Genomic DNA, 25,333 nt, shown 5'->3' with positions numbered 1-25,333 from the left:
AGAAATGAATCAAATTGCAAGGTCTTGTTGTCATTTGTACTCTGAAACTCTGAAATGAAGATAAATTCCTCTACAATCCACTAATAAAGTGATTCAGGCTTTTGCATTAGAAGTATTTGCAGTTCTAAATCTGCGATGAATTAAGATGTTTGACAATTTAACACTAGAATGGTTTGGACAGACTATGGGAGCGATAAATTAACAGTGAATTGAATAATGAACTGAGTATTTCACTCAGGGAATGAAAGCTACCATCTTTATTTCCCCATTTCCGACCTGCTTGCTGAAGTCCACATGTAAACGGTTAATTGTTGCATTGGGTGTGGCATTCGTGGGGTGTCAACAGGCTGTAGCCTTCGGTGGACACATGTTCAGTGGGACCCTAACTTAAGAGACACAAGACCCCCTTTAGATCTGGGAGAAATTACCCCGGAATCCCCCCATGAAGCGCTAACCATTGCTTAGAAATTGGCTGTTCGTGTTTTAAACATTCGTTAGCGGTTCAGGGGTCTGGATAGCCAGGAGTGAAATCCGACTCTGGCCACTCGGGCGTATCTTGGAAACACAACGGGAAGGGTAAACCCATGTGAGCAAAGAAGAACTTCTGATTGGTCGACGGGCTAACATGATCAGACTAGGTTAGGGAAGACCCGTCGCCGTCCGGGCCAATTTGAATGATGTCCTCTATATTTTGGCATCACTGAAACTCCAGGGATGGCAGTTTGGCAGTTAGTTAATGAAGGGAGGAAAATGTAAAATCTAAAGTACCAGCCTAGCGTAAAATTAGCAGATAATGTCACTAATAAATAAAATACAATTAATGCTGTCAAATAGATGAGAAAGAATGCAAAGGTTTAGCTTATTTTAAGACTGGTTTCGCACGTGGAACATTCAAACAGGTGCTTCCCCAGTAAAAATGCTTTAGGTTGAATGGGTTGGAAACAATTTACAGATGTAATTTTTCCCAGATCTGAGGTCGGGGTCTTCATCATCATCATCATCATAATAATAAACGCGCCGAGCAAACTCAGCCTGCAGCAGCCAGTAGCAGAAGCCATAGTCGGCGTGGCAGAGTTAGAGATTAGAGTTGAGGGGGAAAGTGGAGGACAGTGGAGACATTTACCTCCTTACAGTGCATAGATCAAATCAAGGAAGCACTACAATTACAAAAAAGAAAAAAACAAATGATTTTTTTCTTCTTCATTTTAGATTTGTAAACTTTTTCAGTCATCAAATGATTACGTTAAGTGTTGTTTTTTTCGTTATTTTCTTTGTCCATAACACACACACACAAGTTTGTTTTTGTTTTTTTCAATTTTATAACATCCACAATTTTTTCGCTAAAACAAAGCAGGGTTATTTTCTTTTTTTTCTCGTTACACAACCGCACGACTTCATGGCGAACACAGCTTGCAGTTTCACCACCCGTGACCGGAGAGAGGGAGGGTTTTTTTTTTTTTTACGAAACAAACAAACAAACAAACGGAAAAACAAAGAACACGCACACGCAGAAACACACACACCACGACGACCGACGCAACGCAGGGATAGCAAGGTATTTTGCTACAGAGGTCTCTCACGCCCGCTCTTCCAACGCGGGGTGATGATGTCACCAACACAGACGGGAAGCAGCTTTGTTGTTGTTGTTGTTGTTCAGCAGAGAACTTGTCAATATCGTTTGTAGTTGTACCATTGCTTGTTAAAAGTCCTATTTCCTCCATTGTCTCTCAAACTCCTCCGGATTCCCCCGCGGCTTCCTCGTTTTTAAGCAGTATCCTCCGGTGAAAGAAACTTAAAAAAACAACAAGGTCCTTTTCGTTACTTTATCCCAATGGTAAAAATGTAAACATTTTGCGAGGTTGCCTTGCGTGGAGGTACTGAGAGGCCTGTCTGAGGGGGGCAGAGCCATGTTGTCGGAGGGGTGTCGCTGCAGTTTACTAAGGCTAGCCAGTCGGGGGGCGCTGCGCTGTCAGCGATGCAGCGACTTCTGGGCCTCCTTCAGCAGAGTGTCGAAGTCCAGCGCATCGTACTTGCTCTTGACGGGACCTGGACCCGCCTCATCTGGGAGAGGGAGAGAGAGAGAGAGAGAGGATAGGGGGATTGTCAAAACAGAGAAGTCAAACTCCACAGTGTCCTTGTGGAGATTTCTTGAGGAGAACAAGCTTCTCAAGAACGTGAGAACTTCATCGTTTGGGATGGACTGTATGCTTGAGGTTGTGCCATCAATTAAGACACACAGCTGTTCATTTCCCCAGCTGTTTCAACCAGCTGTGCTATTGTAGACTATAGTGCTGTTTGTTTGTGCCAGCTAGTTTGGACATGATGTGTCTGATTTGCAACTCCTTTTTGAGTCAGTTCTGCCCCTGTGTGTGTGTGTGTGTGTGTGTGTGTGTGTGTGTTAGCGTTCATTACCCAGGTCTATGTAGCGTTTCCTGGTCAGCCTCCTTAGGCCTCCAGCTCCGTTCTGGAAAAGCGTGTCCCGTTCTCTCCAGTGTCTTTGAACCCCCGACTGACGGATCTTTATCACCCCGCAGCGCTCCCTACAGACAGACAGACAGAGAGAGAGAGACAGACAGGTAGAGAGAGAGACAGACAGAGAGAGAGAGACAGACAGGTAGAGAGAGAGACAGACAGACAGAGAGAGAGAGACAGACAGATAAAGAGAGAGACAGACAGACAGACAGAGAGAGAGAGACAGATAGAGAGAGAGACAGACAGACAGAGAGAGAGAGACAGACACGCATTAAGTTAATGACACCTTCCTTTCAAGGTAAGGACGGTAAATATTGGCATCAGTAGGGATGGGGAACGGTGAGTCAGACATTAAATCAATGCACATTTACATGCACATCAATATTCATCCTGTATTCCATGCTACCTGAATGCACAAAGCGACAGAATAAATAGACTCTGGTCCCGTACAAACCAACCCAAAGAAGAGTGGGACACACAGAAACCACAGAACGCTCCTCGGTTACTGATTTTACCCTCCGTGAACTGCAGCCTGGCATGCATTCACTGCAGCAAGTATGTTTCCCTACCAGAATGTTGATCTCAACAAGAAAAATGACCAACAAAGTGCCAAACAGGAAGAAGGACCACAACTGGCAAAATGAAAAGACTAAGCTGAAGTAGCGTTCTGTTTTGGGTTTTTTTTACTGCAGTAACCAGGGAGCGATCTGCATTTCATAGCGATGACTTCTAGTGCCTTAAAAAAGTTCCAGTGCCCCAACTTTTTAGACGGGAGAGATTTAGAACAGGTCACTTACAATGATGACTTTGCATTGGAACAAAAACAGGAACACCGGAGGCTAGGGACGCACTAGTAATCATGTAAAACTCTATATTGCAGTTTTAGTTTTAGTTTAGCAATTGCACCACTCAGCCATATAGAAACTAGGCCTGACATTTCACTTCATTTAGATCACCCACAGTAATTGTCAATAGTCAAGATGCTGATATCAGATACAAAGAGTGGAATAAAATATTTATGTTCCACTAAACCACTGAGACTAAGAACCGTGTATTCATTAAGTGTGATAATATCTGGAGGCTTCAAAAAGTTTTCTTATTGCTTTATTAGCTTTTATTATGGCATTTTGGTATGTTGTTGTATTTTGTCCCAACAGTGTTCCCCATAGGTTGTCAGTTTAATTTCACGGTGTTGGGAGGGGGGAGGGGGGAGGGGGGGGGGGGGTTATTGACGACTTGTTATTGACGTTTCATTTAGCGAGCCCAGTAACTCAAATGTTTTCAGACACTAAAGTCTATCCATCTAGCATGAGCTAATGCCGTTCCAACATTAGCTGACAATTACGCTTCCATCTGATTTGCAGGCCACGTTTCAAACCGCCTCTCCGTGCGGCGTGTGTGTCGGCACCGAGGAGCACATCTGCACCGTGTCATAGGTGCAATGAATTATGGTCGCTGTGGTTCACCGACACGCTTCCGGCGCTCGGCAGGATTAAATCTTGTGTGAAAACTTCATCGGCGAGAACCGCCAGCTTCGTATATCACAGCACCCAAAATGAATCCAGAAGAAAAGTTTACTTCGGGCCGCCCGAATAGTAACATTGTGTGGGGAAACAAGTTTGTTATTGCTGTGACAATTGAATTTATCTCTGTAATAAAAAAAGTAGGAAGGAAGTATCTATTAATCTACAGTCATAAAAAAAAAGCAGGTGCCTTAAAAGATGTTGCCTTAAAAAGTTTTAATGTCCCATCTTTTTAGAAGGAGGGATCTGGAGCAAGCTGTGTATAATGATGACTTTGCAATGGTAGAAAAAAACTGCTGGATCCTTAAAAAAAAAATCTCTTCAGACAGAGGAATCCGGAGCAGGGCACTTACTCGTTGCGGATGATGACTTTGCAGTCCTCCGCATTGCCGAAGACCTGGAAGCGTTTCCTCAGCATGTTCTGGGTCACGCTGTTCGGCAGGTTGTGGATGTAAAACACCTGGCAGTTGTCCTGGCAACAGGGAAACCATGGCAACAGTCAGGACAAAGGACAATACAGAATACAGACAGACGTGGGAATTCAAGCAGGAAGGCTGAACAGTGAGTGCGGGGCGGCTTCCCGAGGCTGAGCGGTCACTTCAGACGCCCCCGTGTTCGTGCTCGGTGAGTACGTTCACCTGCACACTAATACTCTGATCTCAGAGCTGCAATATGCAAATTAGGGTTTACATTACACATTATCAGTCTGTGTCTGTCATATATCCATATATCGTATAACATCGATATCGTGAAATAACTTCAATGTCACTTCTTCCTGGTCTTAAAGGCTGCAAAGTACAGTTACACAACTTTCTGAACTTATTAGCCTGTAAGAAAGAGTAAGATGAACAATGATTGCCTCATCATATCCACATTATTACTGATTACACATCACTGATGACTAATGATCATTTACTAATTTTCTTGTGAACAGATATCTTATAAAAGCACCAATACTCATCCCCAAAATATTATCGATATCAAGGTATTCGGTCTAAAATATTGTGATATTTGATTTTGTCAATATCGCCCTAAATCCCTTGTTTTTCAATGATGTTGGGGACATTTTGGGGCGTTTTTGGGACATTTTGGGGCGTGTGACATGAACTTGACCAACTGAGGAGGAGGAGGGCGGGGCTCGCTATACACTTTTCTGACTCAAGGCAAAAAGTTGCCTACTATAGCTTTAACACAATATAATTGCATTATACAGTGCGAATGTTCTCTGTACCTCGTCAGACTTGGCTTTGTTCCTCTGCTTGTCGTCAGGACAGATCTCTGAGTTCTCACTAATAGAAAACAGAGAAAGAAAGAAAGAGAGAGAGAGAGGGGGGAAAAGATTGTAAGTGAGATGTGGAGAGACACAAGGTGAAACCAAAATGTCAGACATGAGGAAAGAAGGTTGAACTGCGGCAAAAAAAAAGGAGACCAGACCGTCTCCCTGACTGCAGCAAGACATCAGCTATCACTTCATTCTCTCTCTCTCCCTCTCTCTCACATGGTCTCTCACTCTCTCATTCTCTCTCTCCATCCTCTTTCCCTCTCTTTCATTGTTCATCTCTCTCCCTCTCTACCATTCTTTCACTGTTTCTCCCTCACTCTCTTTCACTCTTGCTCTCTCACTCTCTCTTTCATTTTTTCTCAGTCTCTCCTACTCTCTCCGCCATTCTCACACTCTTATTCTCTCTCTCGCTCTAACTTCTTGCCCCACATTTTCTCCCAAATTTCTCTCTCTTTCTCTCTCACTCTCTCTCTCTCACATGGTCTCTCACTTCATCCTCTTTCCCTCTTTCATTGTTCATCTCTCTCCCTCTCTACCAGTCTTTCACTCTGTTTCTCCCTCACTCTCTCTCACTCTCCTCTCTCTTTCCTTTTCTCTCAGTCTCTCCTACTCTTCTCGATTCTCACTCTTATTCTCTCTCTTGCTCTAACTTCTTGCCCCACATTTTCTCACAAACTCTCTCTCTCTCTCTCTCTCTCTCTCTCACCTGGAGTCCGTCTTGCTGGCGGGGGAGTCGGGGGACGAGTGGAGGATGGGCGAGGGCGAGCGAGACGCCGACGAGCGCTCCGCCTCCTCCTCCGAGGCCGGCGGCGTGGCTGCCGCCGACTGGCGGTGGGACGGCGGTGACGATGACATCACCACCGTCACCATCTGGTGCTCCCGCTGGTTTTCCGGCGCCTGCTCCGACGGCGCCGGCCTCTCCTCCTCGTCCTCCTCCTTCACGCTCCCCTCCGGGGCCTGACCCTCGGCTCCTTTGGGCGCTCGGCTCCTCCCTCCTTCCTCCCCTCCTTCTCTCGCCCGCAGGATGGCGCCCAGCATGGCGGCGCTGCGCTTGCGGCTCTCCCCGAGGCTCAGCGCGCAGTAGTCGTGGTCGCCGAAGGTGCGGTGGACGTCGCCGTCGCCCGCCTGGCCCATGCGCCGCAGCTGGGCGTACAGCTCCGTCTGCTCCGGGAGCTTCCGCTGGTGGTGGGTGCGGCTCAGCCAGGACGAGCCCTTGCCGGCGGCGCTGCTGTTGGAGTTTGCGGCGGAGTGGACCGACTCGCCGCCTCCTCCGCCGTCGCCGCCGCCACCCTTCCCTCCCTCCGCCGGCTTGAAGAGCTCGTCCTCCACGGGTTTGTGAGGCGGGGTGGTGGGAGGGGTGAGACCTGGGGGGGGGGGGGGGGGGGGAAGAGACACACATGAGGAGGAGGTGAACTCTGATATTTCTGTGTTTCTGTAACATTTATTTATTTAGGAAAAGTTGACAGAGAATGCATACTCTTTTTTTAGCACCGCCCTGCTTCATATTCACACAGTTACACCCACTGCCCAGTAGGGCTGAACGTTTTTGAAAAAATATCTAATTGCAATTATTTTGACTGATATTGCAATTGCGATATGATTTGCGATATTAGAGGGAATGATAAAAAATGATTATGGTGTGATTTTTGCGGGGATCTGTACCAAACAAAGATGTTTTCTTAAGTCTGTAGAATATGATGTGTAGGCCAGGACATCTCTGCAGCACGACAATATTTAATTTAAAATGGTATTTTGACACACATTTTGCCTTTAACAAATATTGCGATTTCGATAAAATTTTGATAAATTGTTCAGCCCTACTGCCCAGTGGTGCCCAGTACAACCACAGTCTTTTACTGGTGGCCACTGAGCAGCTGAGGAGTTTGGGGTTAAGCGTCTTACTCAGGATTTCTATACAGTTTTAATTTCAAAATTCCACTACTTCCGCGTACTTTTTCCAGACCTTGTGTTGCTCATGCACGTTCCCCACCCTGATTTTTTCAGCCAGGAATTCGAACCGGTGACCTGGTGGTTAAAAGTCTCTTCTCTAAGCTTTAGGCTTCCACTGCCTCCAAGATTGAGTTTGAACTATTAGCAGATTCCCCCTCCCAGACAATTCTTCCTGCCTGAATTTAAAATCAAGAGAGCTTTTAACTGGATTCACCTGCTCAGTCGGTTTCATAATGTTTTGTCCACTTACTACATTTATATATATTTAAACCTAAAATAGCATGAACCAACGCTTTTATCCAGCTCATCTTGCAGTACCATGAGTGCATCAGTTTTAGTGGGAATCAAACCCCCAACCCAGGCTGTGTTAGTGCCTTGCTCTGCCCACTGAGCTACATACTGTAGGACCGCTGCTACAGGCTACAGACTTCTGTTCCCAAACAAAATAATATATGATTTATGATTTCACTGTCTCTGTCCCGTATGACTGGAGCTTTGTAGCTTTAACCGGCCGGCACCGACTCAGACGCTAACAAACAAAGCCTTGTAAACAAGTAAACAATAAGATCCTGGAGAAAAGGTGAGGTGTGTTTACCTGCTGTTCCACACAGATCCACGCTGAGCGTCTGCTCAAAAGGCTTGGTGCCATACTGGGACTCTCTGGAGGTGGAGAGACAGAGAGAAAGAGAGAGAGAGAGATAAAAGGAAAGATATTAGAGATTGCTGTGTCATGTTAGAAACTGTTGAGTTGCAGGTTTCAAACGTTAAAATCAACAGGAATCCCACAGCAGCCTTTACAAGCTTCTCAGTAAAAGCTCTAAACTGTTTTCCTAAAATAAAAACTTGTACGAATTTCAGCTGACATCGGCTAAATGTGAATTACATTTCCCCCCAGTAAACGCTAGTGGCATTTCTCGGGCGCTCCTCGTTTCTTATCACGACGACCATATGTACTGCGCTGTCCTCTCCTCTATTCTTCTTCTGCTTTCTATTTCTGGCTGTCTGTTTCTGTTTCTCCAGTCGGCATGAAAGGCAGGAGCGGTGCCGAGCGGATTGGCTTCGGGGAGGTGGGGGGGGTGGGGGGGGGTGTATTGCTTACCCTCCACAAAGAACAGGAGAATAAAATAAAATAAAAAAAAAAAACACAACTTTTTCTGCAAGCGCTTCAGAAGACAGATTCATTTGGAAGATGGGCGGACGCCAGGGGTTTGTACAGTAAAACCATTCAGCTTTGTGATTGGTTAGACTTGGACAAGTTCCACATCTGTGTGTGTGTGTGTGTGTGTGTGTGTGTGTGTGTGTGTGTGTGTGTGTGGGGTAATTTGGAAGAGTTGGAGCGACGGCACTTTGACTGGCACAGATTAAAAGCTCACTAAGCCATCCAAGGGTCTGGATTCATTAGGGATCTTGGAATAGCATCGCTGAATTTGGGTCCGGTTTATCTCTTTTCAAGTCCAATACACTGAAAAAATGAACTTTGTGGTAGAGTAAAATATATTAAATTAACTGTCATCATTTCTACATTGTCTGTACTTAATTTGAATCATTGAAAAATATCCATTTAGTTTGTTCTTCCAGATGTTCTTACATAAGAAATAGATCCAGCCTCTGTTGTTCGTTCCTATAGCGCAGCATGACGGCCTTCTATTAAAAATCAGTCAGCAACCTCCAATATGATGGATATGAAGCAGTTTTGTTTGATATATACATATTTATTGTAGATATTGATATATTTAATGTCAAATTGATCAATACTGCAGTGCTTGCCTATGGGAAACCATTAACCTGAACTGCTTCTAATGCAAAATATTTATTCCACACGAGCACGCATGGATCTACCTCGCATCTGTCCTCTTTTTTTTTTCCCCAAATGTGAAGTAGAAAAGGTGTACGGTAAAACAAAACTCACGTCACTCAGGATAATTAATATTTTTCAAACAGTTCCTCTAGGATTCAGAGCAGAAGTTCAGCAGCAGTTCACGTTTGATCACAGTTCAGGTGGTGAAAAGTGATGTCTAACAAGGAATAGGTCGAAACAATTTGGTTTTAATGAGCAGTTTCGGAGTATTCGGTTGTAACTACGTCGTTAAAAATACTGCATCAGAATATGCGTGGATATGAAATGCGTTCTGTATTACAGAGGCTTTGTGAATAAAGCAGTAGGCAGATGTAGCTTTGAGGAATAATAAGTCAGTAGAGATTTGTGTTACAGTATACTGTTGTGGACTGGACTGTTTGCAGTACTAGAGCCAGATAGATGCAGGAAAAATTCACGCATAAAAGTAAAAAAAACTGTATACACTGCTAATGCAGGACGAATGCTCACCCTGTGGACTTGGAGTTCAGTGGCAGACAGAGGCAGGCTCGCTTCTCTGCAATCAGAGGAGAAAGTCAGTTACACACACATATACACACTCAGAATGTGTAAGTATAAGCGTGTGTGATATTATTCCCTTGTTAAATTACCATATGTGAGTCTTTATGTAGATGTACATGTGAGTGGGTGTGGGTATCATAAGCGGGAGAAACATAGGTATAAAAATGGATGTGACGTCTTTTGTTATTTTTACTCTGCACACGTGTGTCTTTCAACATCGCTGTCAGTTTATATTGGTATCAGATACAGGTCACATCCTAGAATAGATATGATCATCCAAAAAACTCAGATATGAGCAGCATGGCTTGAGTATGAAGGCCTGCAGTGTGAGCGCAGCCCGTGTGTTCCCTGTCCGCCTCACCGCTGTGGCAGCAGGGTTTGGTCGGCTCCGCCGCGGCCCGGCCGCCGCCGCCGCCGTCGCCCGGGGTCAGCTGCTCCGCCGCCGGCTCCGTCGTGGTTCCCCCTCCGGCTTGGGTCGGCAGGAGTTTGACCCCCGCTCTCCCCTCCTCCCTCTCTTCCCTCTCCTTCCCCTCTCCTCCCCTCGCCCGTCCGGGCCGCAGCCTCTTGGCGAAGCGGCTGGGGAAGGAGGCCAGGCGCCGGGAGCGCCGGACCGAGAAGGAGCCGCCGTCCTCCGCGGCCTCCTCGGGACTCCGCGGCGCCTCGAAGGACGAGGCGCTGAGGGTTCTCCTCTCGGGGGAGCAGGAGGAGTCTTTACGAAGCTCCGGTTTGGAGCTGGGCGGGTGGGCCGGTTTAGCCGGGGCGGAGGGGGCGGAGACTCCTCCTCTGCCGGGGCTGTGGGAGTGGGAGTAGGGCGGGCTGTGCAGTCTGTAAGGCTTGCTCACATCGAAGGAGCCGCTCTGCTCCAGCAGCTCGCGGAGCAGCGAGTTGGCCTTCATCTCCCTCCTCCGGGCGAAGGGCAGCCTCCTGGGGGCGCCGCCACCGGTCCCGGCCGAGCCCCCGCTAGTCCCCGGCCCGACCGCCAAGACGACTTTGCCGTGAGAGTTCGGGGCGGCCGGGCGGGAGGCCTCGGGTCGCCTGCCGCGAGCCAAACCGGCGAGGTCGCGGCCTTGCTGCTTGCGCGTGGGCAGGCAGTAGGTGTGCATGTACCTGATCAGCTCCACCACAGAGTGCAGTTCTTTCTCCGAGCTGAACTGGGGCTTCGTCGGCTCGACGGGGGCCGCCGCCGTGACCGCCGCGCTCTCCGCCTCGCTGCCGGAAGACTCCTCCTCCTCCTCCTCCTCCTCTTCCTCCTCTTCGTCCTCCTCCGACTCGCTGTCCTCGTCCTCCTCTTCCTCCTCGTCCTCCTCGGTGTCGGCGGCCGGGGTGTCCTCGGCGTCCTGGGCGGTGGTCAGGTGGCGGTGGAGCTCGGTGCAGAGACGGCCCGCCGGACGCACCGCTCGAGGCTTCCGCTCCTGAGGGATGTCACTCTGAGGGCGGAGACACACACACACACACACACACACACACACACACACACACATAAATGAGAGTTTAATAATTTCCACAACCAAACAAACAACCAGTCAAACACTTCTCTCTCTACAAGGCGGAAAGATGCAGCCTGAAGCCTATTAGCTGCAAAATGTGTTGATTGCCGCCACACTTGAAAGGAAATGAGTTATATTACTGAATAATAAGAATAATATTGTTCTACAGTGTCAGTTTTTGACCTTCTGCTTTGGCAAAGTAGGGAATCTCTGATCTTAGTGTTACAAACAATAAAGCAACCATTGAACTGAACCAAATTAAACTGAAAATGAATAGAATTGAATCGACAAAGAGAGAGAGAGAGACAGCGAGAAGAGGGGGAATAGAGAGAAGTTAGACGTGTAACCCTGATCTCGTTAAGCTCGTCTGAACCTGATAAACCGGGAGATTACTACCAGGAGTCAATGATACAGCCTGGGTGGGAAATTGCCACCAGCAACCAGCCAATTTTCTCCGTCTGGTAATTTATTCTACTCTAGCAGACACTTTGATAAGTAACCAACCATGACTTGGGAGTCCTATTCTACTCTAAAGATCTAGTTGAAGGGTAAAACAACGAGAATGGCTGGTTGAGGTTTTCCAGCTACTGTGTTAGATTTGTGATGTTCAATATATTCCAGGAGTTATTGTTGTAATTTACTTTTTTGGTGAACCCACTTTCCCTCCCCCTGCCTCGTCTAGTTCTACCTCTGTTAGTGATTTCCTACATTTCCCAGAATAGCTTTCACCCGTTATTCAAAGCGCAACCTGTCTCTCTGCTGCAGTGCATTCTGGTCTCTCTCCTGCTTCCTGTGGGTGGAGAAACTGGTCTCTCTCCTCTTCTACGATGGATTTCTCCCTGTATGATAGTTGAACGTCTCTCGGTGCAAAAATGGCGGCTCTAGAAAGAAGCCCTCGCTCTTTGATTCTGAGGGACTGACACCAAAACCTGACGTTTACCGCTGATGTTTTACATCCTGAAACATTTTCTCTTATGAAACTCCACTGTAGCTGCTGGAAATATCTGGACAAGATATCACATTGTCTACGTTTGGCCAGTTATCCACGAGAAGAAGAGAAAACACACAAAACAACAAAATGGACCCAGAAATGAAAGATGCATCGCCAATAGCTGTTTTTTTTACAGTGTCAAAATGTTTTAGGGTGGATTTTTCTTTTAATTTCCTGCCCTTGGATACAGCGACACCGAGCACACAGCAGTAAATTGTACTTTGTGAAGGATGATTCAACGTGCAGCTGTTATGAAATGGCTGATTCCATATTACTCATCTCAGAGAGAGAGAGAGAGAGAGAGAGAGAGAGAGAAGGAGGGAGAGAGAGAGACCGTGATTCACTGCTGCCCTGTCGCCCTGTCGGTCGAGACTCCCGCCATCTGCCACCGCAAAGCCTCACTCCTCTAAAACTCTCTAAAGCTGACACACACACACACACACACACACACACACACCCGCCCAGCAACAGCGAGGATGGGAGGGAGAGTGATGGATACAGGGCTTAGCTTATCCCAGCGCTACATCCTGTGGGTATTTTGTATCCTCCTTGCTTTAGCCACAGCAGAACGCTCTGTGATTGCACGCCGCGCTTTATGGCTGGACAAGATAAATGACTGTTGTGGTAATCAATGACCACTTGGAGCACAATGCTAGCAGCTATCCAATTACTGCTAAGTCATACAGCAGTAGCCATTGTAGATGTCCTCTCTTCCCCAATGCCACATCTGTCACGGATTACACCTGAAGGATTCTGCGAGCCCGAGGGCTTGAGGAGTTTTTGGAAATGAGATATCCTCCGTGTGGAAAATAAAAACGGTCGTCGTCGCGCTCGCTGAACGACCGCTGGCTGCGCTCCGGCTCCGTCCCCAAGAGGAACAGTTATTGGAAAATCAAGCTCTATCAATCTAGTTTTTGCAAGCTACAGTCTAGGAACAGTCTAGGTAGCAAGCCGGTTGACACGAGAGTTTTGTGGTGCAGTAGTACTAATTTGATTGATTGACACTAATTTGATTCTACTGTATACGGAGAATTCAAAAAGGGTTTGACTGATTCGGATTTTTGAAGGCTGATACAGATATTTTTTGTATGGAAGCTGCTGCTAGCTGATATTTTGTGCCGATACTCAATATCTTTTAAGTTTGATCATTCTGCTGCCCTAAACATTACAAGTATTCAGTGCTTCTCCAATAATTTTTATTCCTGTCAGGGTGGGAAAGCCTCTGAAACGGCATTTAGACCATCATGGGACACTAAAACTCTCCAGTGACACAGAGAGGGATTTCTCTGGTCTGACATCTGATATAAAAATATAAATAATAATAAAAACATATTCACTAGCTGTAGTCGGAGAGGAACCGTCATCATATCAGCAGTTGATGACACTGACTGATATCTGATCGCAGATATCGGCCCGATATATTGGTCCAGTCTGCAGTACTAACGCAGGATGGATAGAGGATCGCTGAGGACTTCTGCTGATTGCATGCCCCGCACGCATCAGTGAATTACTTCTGCATTAATTCTCCACCCTTGAGAGGAAGTGATTGGAAAAATCTAATTCTGTTATCTTGCCGACCCTCCGAAGACATGAGGAATGAGGCGGTAACCGGTGAGTTGAGAGACATGTGTCTGGCGTTACAATGGGCTCCTTCAGTTCCTCTTTACAGTCTGAGGAAGAAAAGGCTGGAGCGCTAATGCAGGATAAATGCACGGAGGGGGAGTTTTACAACGGCTGCCACTGTGAATCGCATGCAGCATGACATTCAAACTGTCCCTCACCTTGACCAGAGGTCTGACCGGCCGTAGGTGGAGGCTCCTGTTGCTATGGCGATGCCCGTGACCGCCATCTTTGTGCGCGTCGATGCCCGTGGGAACGTTGGGAGGCGTCAGCAGCAGCATCTTCAGCTGGAGAGGGAGAAAGGGGAGAAGAAAGAGATCAGATAGTACAATGGTAAAATAAATGTAAGAGGAGAGAGAAAGGGTGTAAGAAGTGTGTGTGTGTGTGTGTGTGTGTGTGTGTGTGTGTGTGTTCTTGTACTTATGTCTTATGAGGACCAAAATGTCCTCACAAGGACGGAAAGATGCGAGAAATCCTGCAAAGTCAGGACAATTTGCCGGTCCTTGCTGCTTGAAGTGATTCATTTAGGATTAGGCCTTTTAGGGTTTTGGGCTAAGATTAGAATTAGGATTAGGTTTGGGTTAGGGAGTGGGTGCAGTCAATGGAAATATAGTGATAAAAATGTGTGTGTGTGTGTGTGTGTAAGGGGATGGGGGTGAATGAGCGGAGAGCTTGGCATAAAGGCCATTTAGCCTATATGAGTCTTTAGGGTACGTCTGTATTTTTAGATTACAACAGATTTTTTACATAATACTTTATTGACAATAACAATGCAGCAGAGAGAGAAAAGATGAAATACTAATAAGGGTAAATAGTGAGATGAAAGCGCGAAACGATTGGCTCTTTCAGCCTTTTGTACCGATTCTGAATCTATATCCTGTCGGCTGTTAACATCCTTCAGATGGATGTTTGTACAAGAGAGTAATGTGCCAGAAGAGGCTGTGAGGTTATGATACTGTACATTCATCATATTACTAAACCTGACAGCTACATCGCACATTAACATTTTCCATAAAGGAGCTGAATTCAGCCATTTCTCCATAATAACCTGGAATATGCCCTTTCTGCCTCCCTCGCTCCTCTTTCTATTAATCCCTCCATCCATCAATTCCTGCCTCCTTTTCCTTTCCATCCCTCTCTACCTTTGGTTCATCCTCTCTCTCTTCCTCCATCCTCTCTTCCTCCACCTCCTCTTCTTCCCTACCCCTTCCCTTCTTTCATCTATCATCCATCCTAGCTTCTCCATCCTTCCCTTTCTCTTCCTCCCTCCCTCCCTCCCTCTCTAATCCCTTCCCCATCTTTTATCTTCTTTTTCTCTCCTTTTCATCGCTCCTTTACTTCCACCCCCTTCCCTTCTCTCATCTTCATCCATCTTGCTCTCCTTTCACCCCTCCCTCCATCTCAACCTCCTCTAATCCCTTTCGCGTCTTTCATCTTCTCCTCCTTTTCTCTCCTTTCATCCCTCCCTCTTTGCTTCCATCCCTTCCTCTTTGCCTTCCCCTTCCCTTCTCTCATCTTCATCCTTCTTTCTCTCCATCTCTACAACCTCTCGTACCTTCCTCATCTATGTCTATAGACTATACTTCCATATCATCTCTATCCTCCATCGCTCTTAATTTTCCCGTTTTCCTCCACCCGTCGCCCTCCATCCCTTCCTCTTCCCATCCTTCCATCCCCCTCTCTCGTTTCTTCAAATCACCCAGGAAGCCGCGGTTTCCAAGATAAAGCGAGGGAACTGAACCCCTCTTGAATCCTTCCTGGGTATTACCTTTCAAACAGATATTACACAGGCTATACTCCTTCTCCGCTATCCTTTCATTCCCTTTATTTCATCCGTCCATTCATCCATTCATTCCAGTGCCTAGTTTCATGACAGGGCTATCAGCTGATATAAATCAGCTTAGAGAGAAAATCCCCACTAAGCTGCGCAGCGTTTGCTCCAGGAGAAGACGATGCAGAAAATACAGATGTGACAGGAATGAGGACTGGGGCAGCAGGATGTACCAGGGGTTCCCAGATGTTTTCAGGTCAAAGATTCAACCCCATATACTGACGCAACACACCCTCTGGCGGCCATATTGGAGGTCCTCAGATCTTATGTTTCTAAATGTACAACTTGGGCATCTTTAACAGAACTGAACAGACATGGCTAATTTCTGTGCTGTTTTTCACTGGGAACTGATCATTTCATCACTGATACATCTGACTGATTTTGTGTTTAGATGTTGCGTTGCTAGCTAGCTAGTATTTATAGTATTTGGTCAGCTAACCATCACTTTCTTGTTAATGCATCTGACACACACTAAGACACTAGCTAACATAGGCTATCTTCTAGAAGCTAGTGTTAGCAGTGGCTAGTTGTCGCATGCTAACATTAACATCAGTGTATTTGCTGGCTAGTTAGCTAGCTAACAGTTTGCTCTTCTCAAGCTACAACTCAGAGTGTTTTGGAGTAGAGACTAGGGCTAAAGACAAGACAGTTTACTGTGTCACAGTAACCTACATTTGGAAACAAATCCACCTTATCACACTATTCACTTTTACTGAGAACGTTACTGAATGGATCTACAGCCACACCACAACAAGCTGACTCAGCTAGCTCTCTGTTTCTAGCCTGGTTGTTATAGACATTATTTGCCACAGCCAATTCTCCACTGGACCTCCATGATGAAGCCAGACATGGTTGAAACAACTGCCTAACTGCCAATAGCCTAACACTATGCCCACCTTTCACGCTGACATAAATCTTTGAGATAATTAATTCTATACATTACAGTAAGCAGAAGTATTGTAAATCAAACTGACTGATCTTTTCTGAAAGAAATACAAGCCTAGTGTTTATCACGGTGTCGTTTGCCTTACGACGATCACTGACAGGAGGTCACAGTTTACCCAAATGTTTTATTTACCACGACATCACTCAATATCACTGTAATGCTTTAATGAATACCGCATTACCACCCGACTGTGCTGGCTGAGTACTATCTGGGTCAAATGACTGAACGGGACGATCGCCCACACCGCTAATGGGGCCACCGCGACCCTTTGTGGGCGAGCCAACTTGGCTCCGAGTGTGTGATGATGCTCCTCTCAGAGTCCCATTGAGGAAAGTGAAGAGGAGACTGAAGGTTTGTGTCTGTGTGAAGCATTGAAAACCCTCTGGCAGCGTCCGGCCGCCTGAAAGACTCTACTCAACTCTACTCTACTCTACTCTGGACGCCTTCCAGAGCTCCACTGGCTGCATCAAAGGGGGCCTTGTTCTGGGGAGGGACACACACACACACACACACTCATACACACGGAGGCGCACATGTAATCACACATGAATGCACAGGACAAATGCAAACACACACAAGTGGAGGAACGCTCACTAACACATATACATGAATACAGGCACACAGGCACACACAAACACACACATACAAAGGAAGCACGTGCAAACACACACACGTTCACAAGTGGAGGTACACTCACAAACACACACACACATGAATAGTGGGACACAAACACAAATTAAGGAGCAAATACACACGTTCACAAGTGAAGGTGCACTCATTAATACACACATACATGAATAGAGGGACACACACACGCATACACAAATGATTAAGCACGTGCAAACACACACTTTTACAAACACCCAAATTAATGAAGGAGCAAGTGAACACACACAAATGGAGGTACACTCACAAACACACACATACATGAACAGAGGGACGACACATAAATACACACACACACATGAAAGACCACACACATACTCACACCAGCGGAGTTGCACTTGCAAACTCATGCATAAACAGACACACACACACACACTCAGGGCCACTGGAGCCTCGGTCAGTGAGGTCATTTGCAGTTCCTGCTCCCGCCAGTAGAGGGCGCCGCCCGCCTCCAGTCAGCCAGACCAGAGTGACAGCAGTCATGTGACACTAAGCCACTCTACTGATGGAAATGGGGGATGAAACACACACACACACACACACTCTCTCACACACACACACACACACACACACACACATCTGGCAGCTTCAGTCGAGTAAACAGCATAATGTTATTACACCAGGCTTTTCTGTGTGAGTGGATGTGAATGTCAGGTTGCTATTTTTGCTACTGATAGTGTATGCAATGGAAACAGTGCCAGGATGCAGCATGAGTACATACTGTATATAGAATGATAAATCCTGCTGTTTATCAGGTTCAAACGAGTCAGGGAATTCCTGGAATATCATGGAATTTTTAGAGGTTGTATTCCAGACAGGTAGAGTCAGGGAATTGGATAAATTATCTGGAGAATTCGGGGAATGTTATAAATGGGTCACTTATATAATAATAATATCGCAGACAACCAAACGACATTAAGAGCTCACACTTAAGTTATGGGAATTCATGGAAAAGTCATGAAATTTTAATCGAGGGCCGCAGTGGGAACTCTGGTCTACATGTACAGTCGAGTGACATGTACTATATTCTACTGTAGAAATAAAAACAAGTAATTCAACAGTGAAGAAAATACAATAACACGAAATAAAATTCTAATCAACTAAATTAAAACTAGAAAGCTGGAGAAAATGCGTGGGTAGTAGTAGTACTGTAGTAGTAGTACTAGCAGTAGGAGTACCAGTAGGAGTACCAGTAGTAGCAGAAAAAGTAGCAGTACTAGTAGCAGAAATAGTAGTATTAGTAGTCTTAGTAATAATAGCAGTAGTAGTCATAATAGCCTAGACTAGTAGTAGTAGTTGTAACAGCCTAATAGTGTAATAGTAGTAGTAGTAGTAGCAGTAGTAATAGTAGTAGTAGTTGTTGTAGTGCTAGTGGTTGCTAGGGTGTTACTAGGGTGAGTGCTAGGTGATTAGTAGTAGCAGCAGCAGTAGGAGTACTAGTAATAGTAGTAGTAGTAGTGTGTGTGTGTGAGAGAAAGAGAGAGCATGTGTGTGTGAGAGAGAGAGAGAAAGAGAGAGAAACAGTGTGTGTGTATGTGAGTAAGCGTTTGGAAAAGTCCATTTGTGTTATCTTGCCAGCTGTCAGAAGCTGTGAGGGCGGAGGCAGCGAGCAGGTGACTGAGAGACGAGTCTGCAGGTACAACAGGATTATTCATCTACTGTTACAGCATCTGAGCAGCAGCATGGAGACGCCCGGAGAGCTGCTGCAGGACCGCTGCTGCTGCTGCAGTGTGGCTGCAGGGTCTGCACATGTGCAACAGTCATGTCTTTAAATGAGCATGAACTCTGAATCTCACATTAAATGTTACAGACAGAAATAATGTGAAGATTTCGTTCCTCCACCAGGAAAGGATTATGTGACAATAGCAAAGATTGGACACGATATTTTCACTTGAAAAGGTTAGCTTAGTTAGGCAGCTAACACAGTTTGGTTAAGGTTAGGTTAAGGTTTTGGTCTGAAATATGTCCAAAAAAATACAAAAATAAAATAGAGACAAAATCCACTGGACAAGCCTCATTTTAAGTCCAGCGGATTTAGTTTCTATTTATTTATTTTTGGACCTTATCTGAAAATATAAACTTCTTGTCAATGAGTTGTGAATTGAACCTGCGTTGTTGGAGTTGAAGGTAAGTGTATCTGCACTGTACCTGTACCTGTAGTGTGTCTACAGGTGGATTTGTGCACGCTCAGCCCTTTTCTGAGTGTTTTTTTTTTCTTCTTTCTGTCAGCTTGTAACTAACCGATCAGCCGCCGCTGGTTTGACCTTAAACGTCTCTCCTGGAGGAGCCCGGCAGGCGGAACGGATTAACCCGCCTGCATTCATTCTTATTACTGACACCGGCTGACTGATAACCCGTCAAGGAGGCTGTAAGGTTGAAACAAGGACAGGCGGCCATGTTTCGGGTGACGGTGTTTTGCGATACAACAGCGAAAGTGATGATGGCATCTCGGTATCGCTGCTCTTTTGTTTTTCACTAAACAATACCGCCACGCCATTTAGCACACAAAACCAGTTCTGTCTCATTGTGTCCCAGTTTTTTTTTTTATTTGCCGTCACTATGCCAGCATATACACACACACACACACACACACACAGCTAACGGTTATCATTGTTGAAGGCTTGGCATTTCTTCGGCCTCCACAGCCGCCAAAACTTTCCTCATTCCTGTACCGAGTCATTTAAGGTCATCAAAGTCATTTCCACCGATTTGGAAGGAATGCCCCTTCCTCTGCTTCATTTTCTCCATAGACTCTGTGTCTGATGCCAGTCATATCCTGTAATGCTGCCACCAGTGATGTAGTGATGAATAAAAACATAAAATATAACCAGATCTTTACAAAGTTTGAAAAAGTCTTAAAATGAACGATCTATTGTATATTTTTAAGGCCTCAAAAAGTATTAAAATGTCTTAAATACAGTTTTTCTCCATGTAATAACAGGTTTCTTTGCATTGCAGGTCCACTCTTTTACTTCATTTATGTAATCCAGAATTAGTCTGATCCTATCTGCTTTAATAACCACAGCCGGACTTCATGCCCCTTAACATTTAATTTCCTGGTGTCTTTTCTTTCTTTTTTTTTGGTATTTTTTTCTTTTCTTATTCTGCCCATTCATAGTTTCTGAACTTTCATTAGCTGCAGTATGTTTGAGCAGCTTTGTTTCTTTATTTGGGTTTTTAAATTGGTCTGAAATTAAATTCCAAGCAGGACTGAAAAGGTCTTGCAAAGTGTTGTGAAACCTGCAGGAACCCTGTGTGACGTCTAGTCGGTGATCACTGTTAGGAAACGATCACCGATACAAACAAAAATCAATTACATCATCATAAAAGTATTAATTTATGCTGTTTCTCCTTAAAAATCCCAATCCTCACACAGCTTACATCAGTTTGACACTACTTACTATGATGTATACTTCAAATTTAGGTCAGAAAGATTTATGCCAGCCTTAAAAGGTGATAAACTCTCTTCTCCTAATAAAAAGCTCAGTAAGCTGATGTTAAGCTGCCACCAGACAGCACTCTTCTGTTGCTGCGGACTCCATTTGCTCGCCTGCGTGGTCGACTTCCTGGAACTGTTGCCGTCGCTACAGGCGGCGGCGGCGGCGGCAGCTTCACGCCGAACGCTTCGCTTTGGAACCGCAGCGCCGACTCCAGCGACACACGCTCGGGGTTTAAAGCGCGGCTCGGTGTGTAATTGCACATGGGAAGGCAGAGTATTTACGCTGTAGGTATTCAGCCAGCCGGCGTCATTCATGCCCGCCGCACAATAGCATCTTTGTAGGCTGAAAGAAAAAAAAAACCCATCGACAGCCCCCCCTTCGCTGTGCGTTTCTGTGAAATCTAAGGCAACTTAAGGAAGTACGCAGGATTCATCTTGACAAGTGCAATAAGGAGGCATTACAGCGGTAATCATAAGTCGTTTATTACGCCGAAATAGCTTCCTACTTCAATTAAAAGCTCCCGAGCCGGTTGCCGACCTGCATTCTTTTGACAGCGGAGTGAACTAAGTGGAAAGTAGGGCACGCTGTTCGGCGTAACGGGATACTGCAAAACACGCTCCTGCGAAACGGAGGATTTATTTTTCGGGGGGGGGGCGAGGGGGAGTTTGGTGCTTCAGGTGCAGCGGAGGCTGAGAGCAGGGAAACAGAGTGAGGAGAGAAAAACAGGGCTTTTCCTAGAAGACGGGTTCAGGGAACGATGGAGGGGTCGGGGGTGGGGGGCGGGAGGGGGCACCCAGCGGCACTGTGTGAAAAGAGGGAGGGAGCGGGGGAAAACACACACATTTAAGCACGTGCTGGAGGGACACATGCACACACACACAAGTTTACATGCGGACATTCATTGACTACATTCCTTCCTTAACCCTTCACTAAACTTCATCCTAACTCTAAATTTATGACTAAAACAAGTCCTAATCCAAAACTAACCTTAACCTAACCCTAAACTTAATCCTCATTATAACCTTAACTCTAAACTAACTTTAGCCCTTACTTTAAACTTAATCCTAAACCTAATAATTCTAATCTTAACCCTAAACCCAAAAACCCTAAACTAACCCCATAAATAAGTAAGGAGCAGCAAAATTCCCTCACTTTAGATTTCTCTCATCTTTCTATCCTTGTGGAGACATGTGGTCCTCATAAATATAGAAATACAAGAACACACACACACACACACACTCAGAGGCTGGGACTGGATGAAAGGTTACTCTGCCTCGGCGCCCCTCTGCTCTGCTGAGTTAAAGGCAGACTTTGAACCTCGCAGGCTAACAAGGGGAACATCAAGGTTAGCAAACGCGACACAGATTAAGATACAGGGGCGACGGAGAGAGGCAGAGCGTCGGGCGGGACGGGGGAGGGGGGAGGGGACGAAAAAAAACAAAAAACACATAGGTGGGTGGGAATGTATAATGTTTGAAGCGTGTACAAAAGGCTCCACTTCAACAGCAAGAGGCTTGTGATGACGGGACAAAAAATGAGAACAGGAGGTTAAAAAGATGAAAATATCAAAGTCTTAAACGAGGGGTAAAATGTTCAGATGTGCGTTGGCGAGCACGGCGTCTGCCAAAGTGAGGTCCGCGGACCGACCGGGGGTCGTTGGAGGGGGTTTACAGGAACATGAGGAATTAATTTCACTGGTACTTTGCTAATTTGAAGTTAGGGTAGAGTACAAACAGTTCTGTGCCGTAATATTATATCCAAAAACAGCAGAATATTCTCATGTAGCCTCCACATTCCCCCCTTAAGAGGAAAGAAAGGGGAAGTGACATCACCACGAGAGCCCCGCCCCCATAAACAGGTTAAGTAAGGAAGCGTTCTTACCAGAGACGGGTCCTCTGTCTCGGCGCCCGGGGATTGGCTGAAGTCCCCGGCGTGGAGAGGAAGGCTGTCGTCTTCCTCCTCCTCCCGGTCGGGCTCCTCCCCCAGCGCGGGGAAGACGGAGAGCCCGCCCACCTCGGCGTCCACCATGCCGTCCAGACTGTCCGTCAGAGCGGCGAGCAGAGCCGCATTCTCCTCTTCGATCTGCAGGGGGCGACACACAGGGGAACCGTGGGTGAGACACTGTTACATATCATTAATCTGTGATGTTCGATGCATTCCAGGAGTTAGTGTGCTGTAATTTACTTTTTCGGTGAACCCACTTTCCCTCAACCTGCCTCGTCTACTTCTACTGCAGTTAGTGATTTACTACATTTCCCAGAATGCCTTTCAACAACCCTAAGAGAACGAGCCTGAACTTGTTGCATTCAGCTGTGGGTTTTACATGTAGGTGGAGAGAGAGATAGCGATAGTGGAGTGGCAATTTTTCCAGTTGAGAATAAGTGAGTCGCATCCCTTATTCAAACCCCAACCTGTCTCTCTGCTGCAGTGCATTCTGGTCTCTCTCCTGCTCCTGTGGGTGGAGAAACTGGTCTCTCTCCTCTTCTACGATGGATTTCTCCCTGTATGATTGTTGAACGTCTCTCGGTGCAAAATGGCGGCTCTAGAAAGAAGCCCTCGCTCTTTGATTCTGAGGGACTGACACCAAAACCTGACGTTTACCGCTGATGTTTTACATCCTGAAACATTTTCTCATATCAAACTCCACTGTAGCTGCTGGAAACATCTGGAGGTGACGTCACCTCGTCTACGATTGGCCGGTTATCCACCGAGAAGAAAAACACAACAAACTACTAAATGGAGCCAGGAATGCAAAGTCCATCACCTATAGCTGTTTTTTAAGTTTAAGTGTTTTAGGATGGATTTTCCCTTAAAGGCATAATTGACGCTTTTGTCCAGGTAGACTTACAATAGGTGAGAAGACAGGGCACATAGCTGGTATAGACGTTCACCAGCTAAATATTAAAAAAATGGACAAAAGTATTTCCTAAACTGATAGAATAAGACTTGTTTTTTCCTTGAACACTGTCCTCTCCTCTGACTCCAGCCTGCCATCAACACAAATGAAATAACTGTCATCTTTGGGTGATCTGCGTTTAAGGACGGTCGGGAAATAACTATCCTCTGACGGACTTATGTGTGTTTACTGTATTTATGCCTGGAAATGAGCGTCCTCTGCAGACGTCCTGCAGAAGGTCTGAATCATTACGGGGTGGATGGTGGAGCTGAATCCCCCCCCCCCCCCCCCCCTCTGTTCTGTCTTCCTCTCTGTTCACTCTAATGAGCTCTTGTCTTGAAAAAAAATCTCTTCTCGCTCCTCTTAAATCCTGTTCTCATTTCTTCTCCTTTACATGATTCCTCTTGGGGTTTTACAAGCATGCTGTCAGAGCGCCGCGGCTCTGACCTTTGATTAGAGTTAGAACGATACGCGGGTTTGCCGATACTTGCCTTTTAATCAAAACTGGATATCGGCCAGTCAGTTATTGTTATCACTGATATGATGGATATGATGCAGTTTGACTGATTATTATCTTGGGTTTCGGAGGTTTAGTGTCCCATGATGCTCTAAATGCTGTTTCAGAGGCTTTTCAACCTGAGAAGACTAAAATTCTGGTAGAAACACTAAAAACATGTAAGATTTTTTGGTAACACTTTACAATAAGGGTCACTAAGTTAAGGGTTAGTTTATGCTTAATAAGCATTAACTAACCCTTAATTAACAGTTAACTAATGTGTAATTTACTAATGGTGTTCATGTTAACTAAGGTATTAATTTATACATTATTTAATAATTTATAAAGATGACTATTAAATAATGTATAAATTAATACCTTAGTTAACATGATCACCATTAGTAAATGATTACCAGACACATTAGTTAACTGTTAATTAAGGGTTAGTTAATGCTTATTAAGCATTAACTAACCCTTAACTTAGTGACCCTTATTGTAAAGTGATTTTTTGAATTCTTGGGCATGAAAATGGTGAAATTTACAGTGAAAGATACTGAATATCGGCACAAAATATCGGCCATCTGTAGTTTCAATCCAAAATTCTTGGCACAGGCATATCAGTCTAACCCAACTCCTTACTGTTAGTTAGTTATAAATTTGGTGATGAAGGAACCGAAGCTTATTCTAATGTTGCAGTCATTGTAAGTCGCTCTGGATGAGAGCAACAGCTACATCTCTAACATGTAAATGTAACAGAATAGACGACAGCGTAATAGAAAGAGGAGTAAAGTTACTGAACACAGCCTCCCCCCCCCCCCCCGCCCCGCCCCGCCGTCACATCTCCACAGAGGAGTTGTTTACTGTTAAATAGCTGCCATCTTGCTGAGAGCGGAGTCTGGTGGAGAGGTGATAGCATGGCCGGCCTACGGGAAGCCGCCGAGCTTCATTCATCTCTCTCTCTCTCTCTCTCTCTCTCTCTTCTTTTATCATCCGGCTCTATCTTTCACCGGCTGCCAAACGCTTTGTTATTAAATCTACTCTCTCCGTCTCTCGCACTTGCTGCTTCTCTTTCTCTTCTCTGCCGTGTGGTTTTGTTGTGAGTTAGAGTTTGGATTTGCAATTTGGAGTTTGAATTTTCTCTCTACAGGTTGTCAGAAAAGTGTGGAACCATCGGGATAACAGTAACCACCATATATTTATTAAGTGGAAGGTAAACCCACTTTTTATGCTGATATACATCTTTATGACCCAAATTAATAATATTCACCAAAGTAGTGTCAAAGTGTAAGTTAGGGTGTTTTAAGAGGTGAAAATGAGAGTTGGAAAACGGACATTATTTACATGAAAATGAATCTA

The 25,333-nt window shown here is 45.5% G+C and overlaps 1 protein-coding gene across 1 annotated transcript in view; it reads right to left on the bottom strand.

Annotated features, from left to right (window-relative positions):
* Nucleotides 1-969: 969 nt before the first annotated feature.
* Nucleotides 970-25,333, bottom strand: part of ppargc1b (peroxisome proliferator-activated receptor gamma, coactivator 1 beta) — a 102,770-nt gene continuing 78,406 nt past the window's right edge. The window contains exons 3-12 of the mRNA XM_078288938.1: nucleotides 22,467-22,667; nucleotides 13,864-13,989; nucleotides 9,966-11,031; nucleotides 9,554-9,599; nucleotides 7,823-7,887; nucleotides 5,984-6,641; nucleotides 5,227-5,284; nucleotides 4,349-4,467; nucleotides 2,413-2,540; nucleotides 970-2,061 (exon numbers count right to left, since the gene is read on the bottom strand). Of these exons, the coding sequence (XP_078145064.1) occupies nucleotides 1,970-2,061; nucleotides 2,413-2,540; nucleotides 4,349-4,467; nucleotides 5,227-5,284; nucleotides 5,984-6,641; nucleotides 7,823-7,887; nucleotides 9,554-9,599; nucleotides 9,966-11,031; nucleotides 13,864-13,989; nucleotides 22,467-22,667 (2,559 nt within the window). The 3' untranslated portion in view covers nucleotides 970-1,969. The remainder of the gene's footprint in view (nucleotides 2,062-2,412; nucleotides 2,541-4,348; nucleotides 4,468-5,226; nucleotides 5,285-5,983; nucleotides 6,642-7,822; nucleotides 7,888-9,553; nucleotides 9,600-9,965; nucleotides 11,032-13,863; nucleotides 13,990-22,466; nucleotides 22,668-25,333) is intronic.

The sequence above is a fragment of the Centroberyx gerrardi genome, chromosome 16, assembly GCF_048128805.1.
Source record: "Centroberyx gerrardi isolate f3 chromosome 16, fCenGer3.hap1.cur.20231027, whole genome shotgun sequence".
NCBI classification, from domain to species: Eukaryota; Metazoa; Chordata; class Actinopteri; order Beryciformes; family Berycidae; genus Centroberyx; species Centroberyx gerrardi.
The sequence above is the reverse complement of the archived record's forward strand: the minus strand, read 5'-3'. Positions and strand labels throughout refer to the sequence as shown.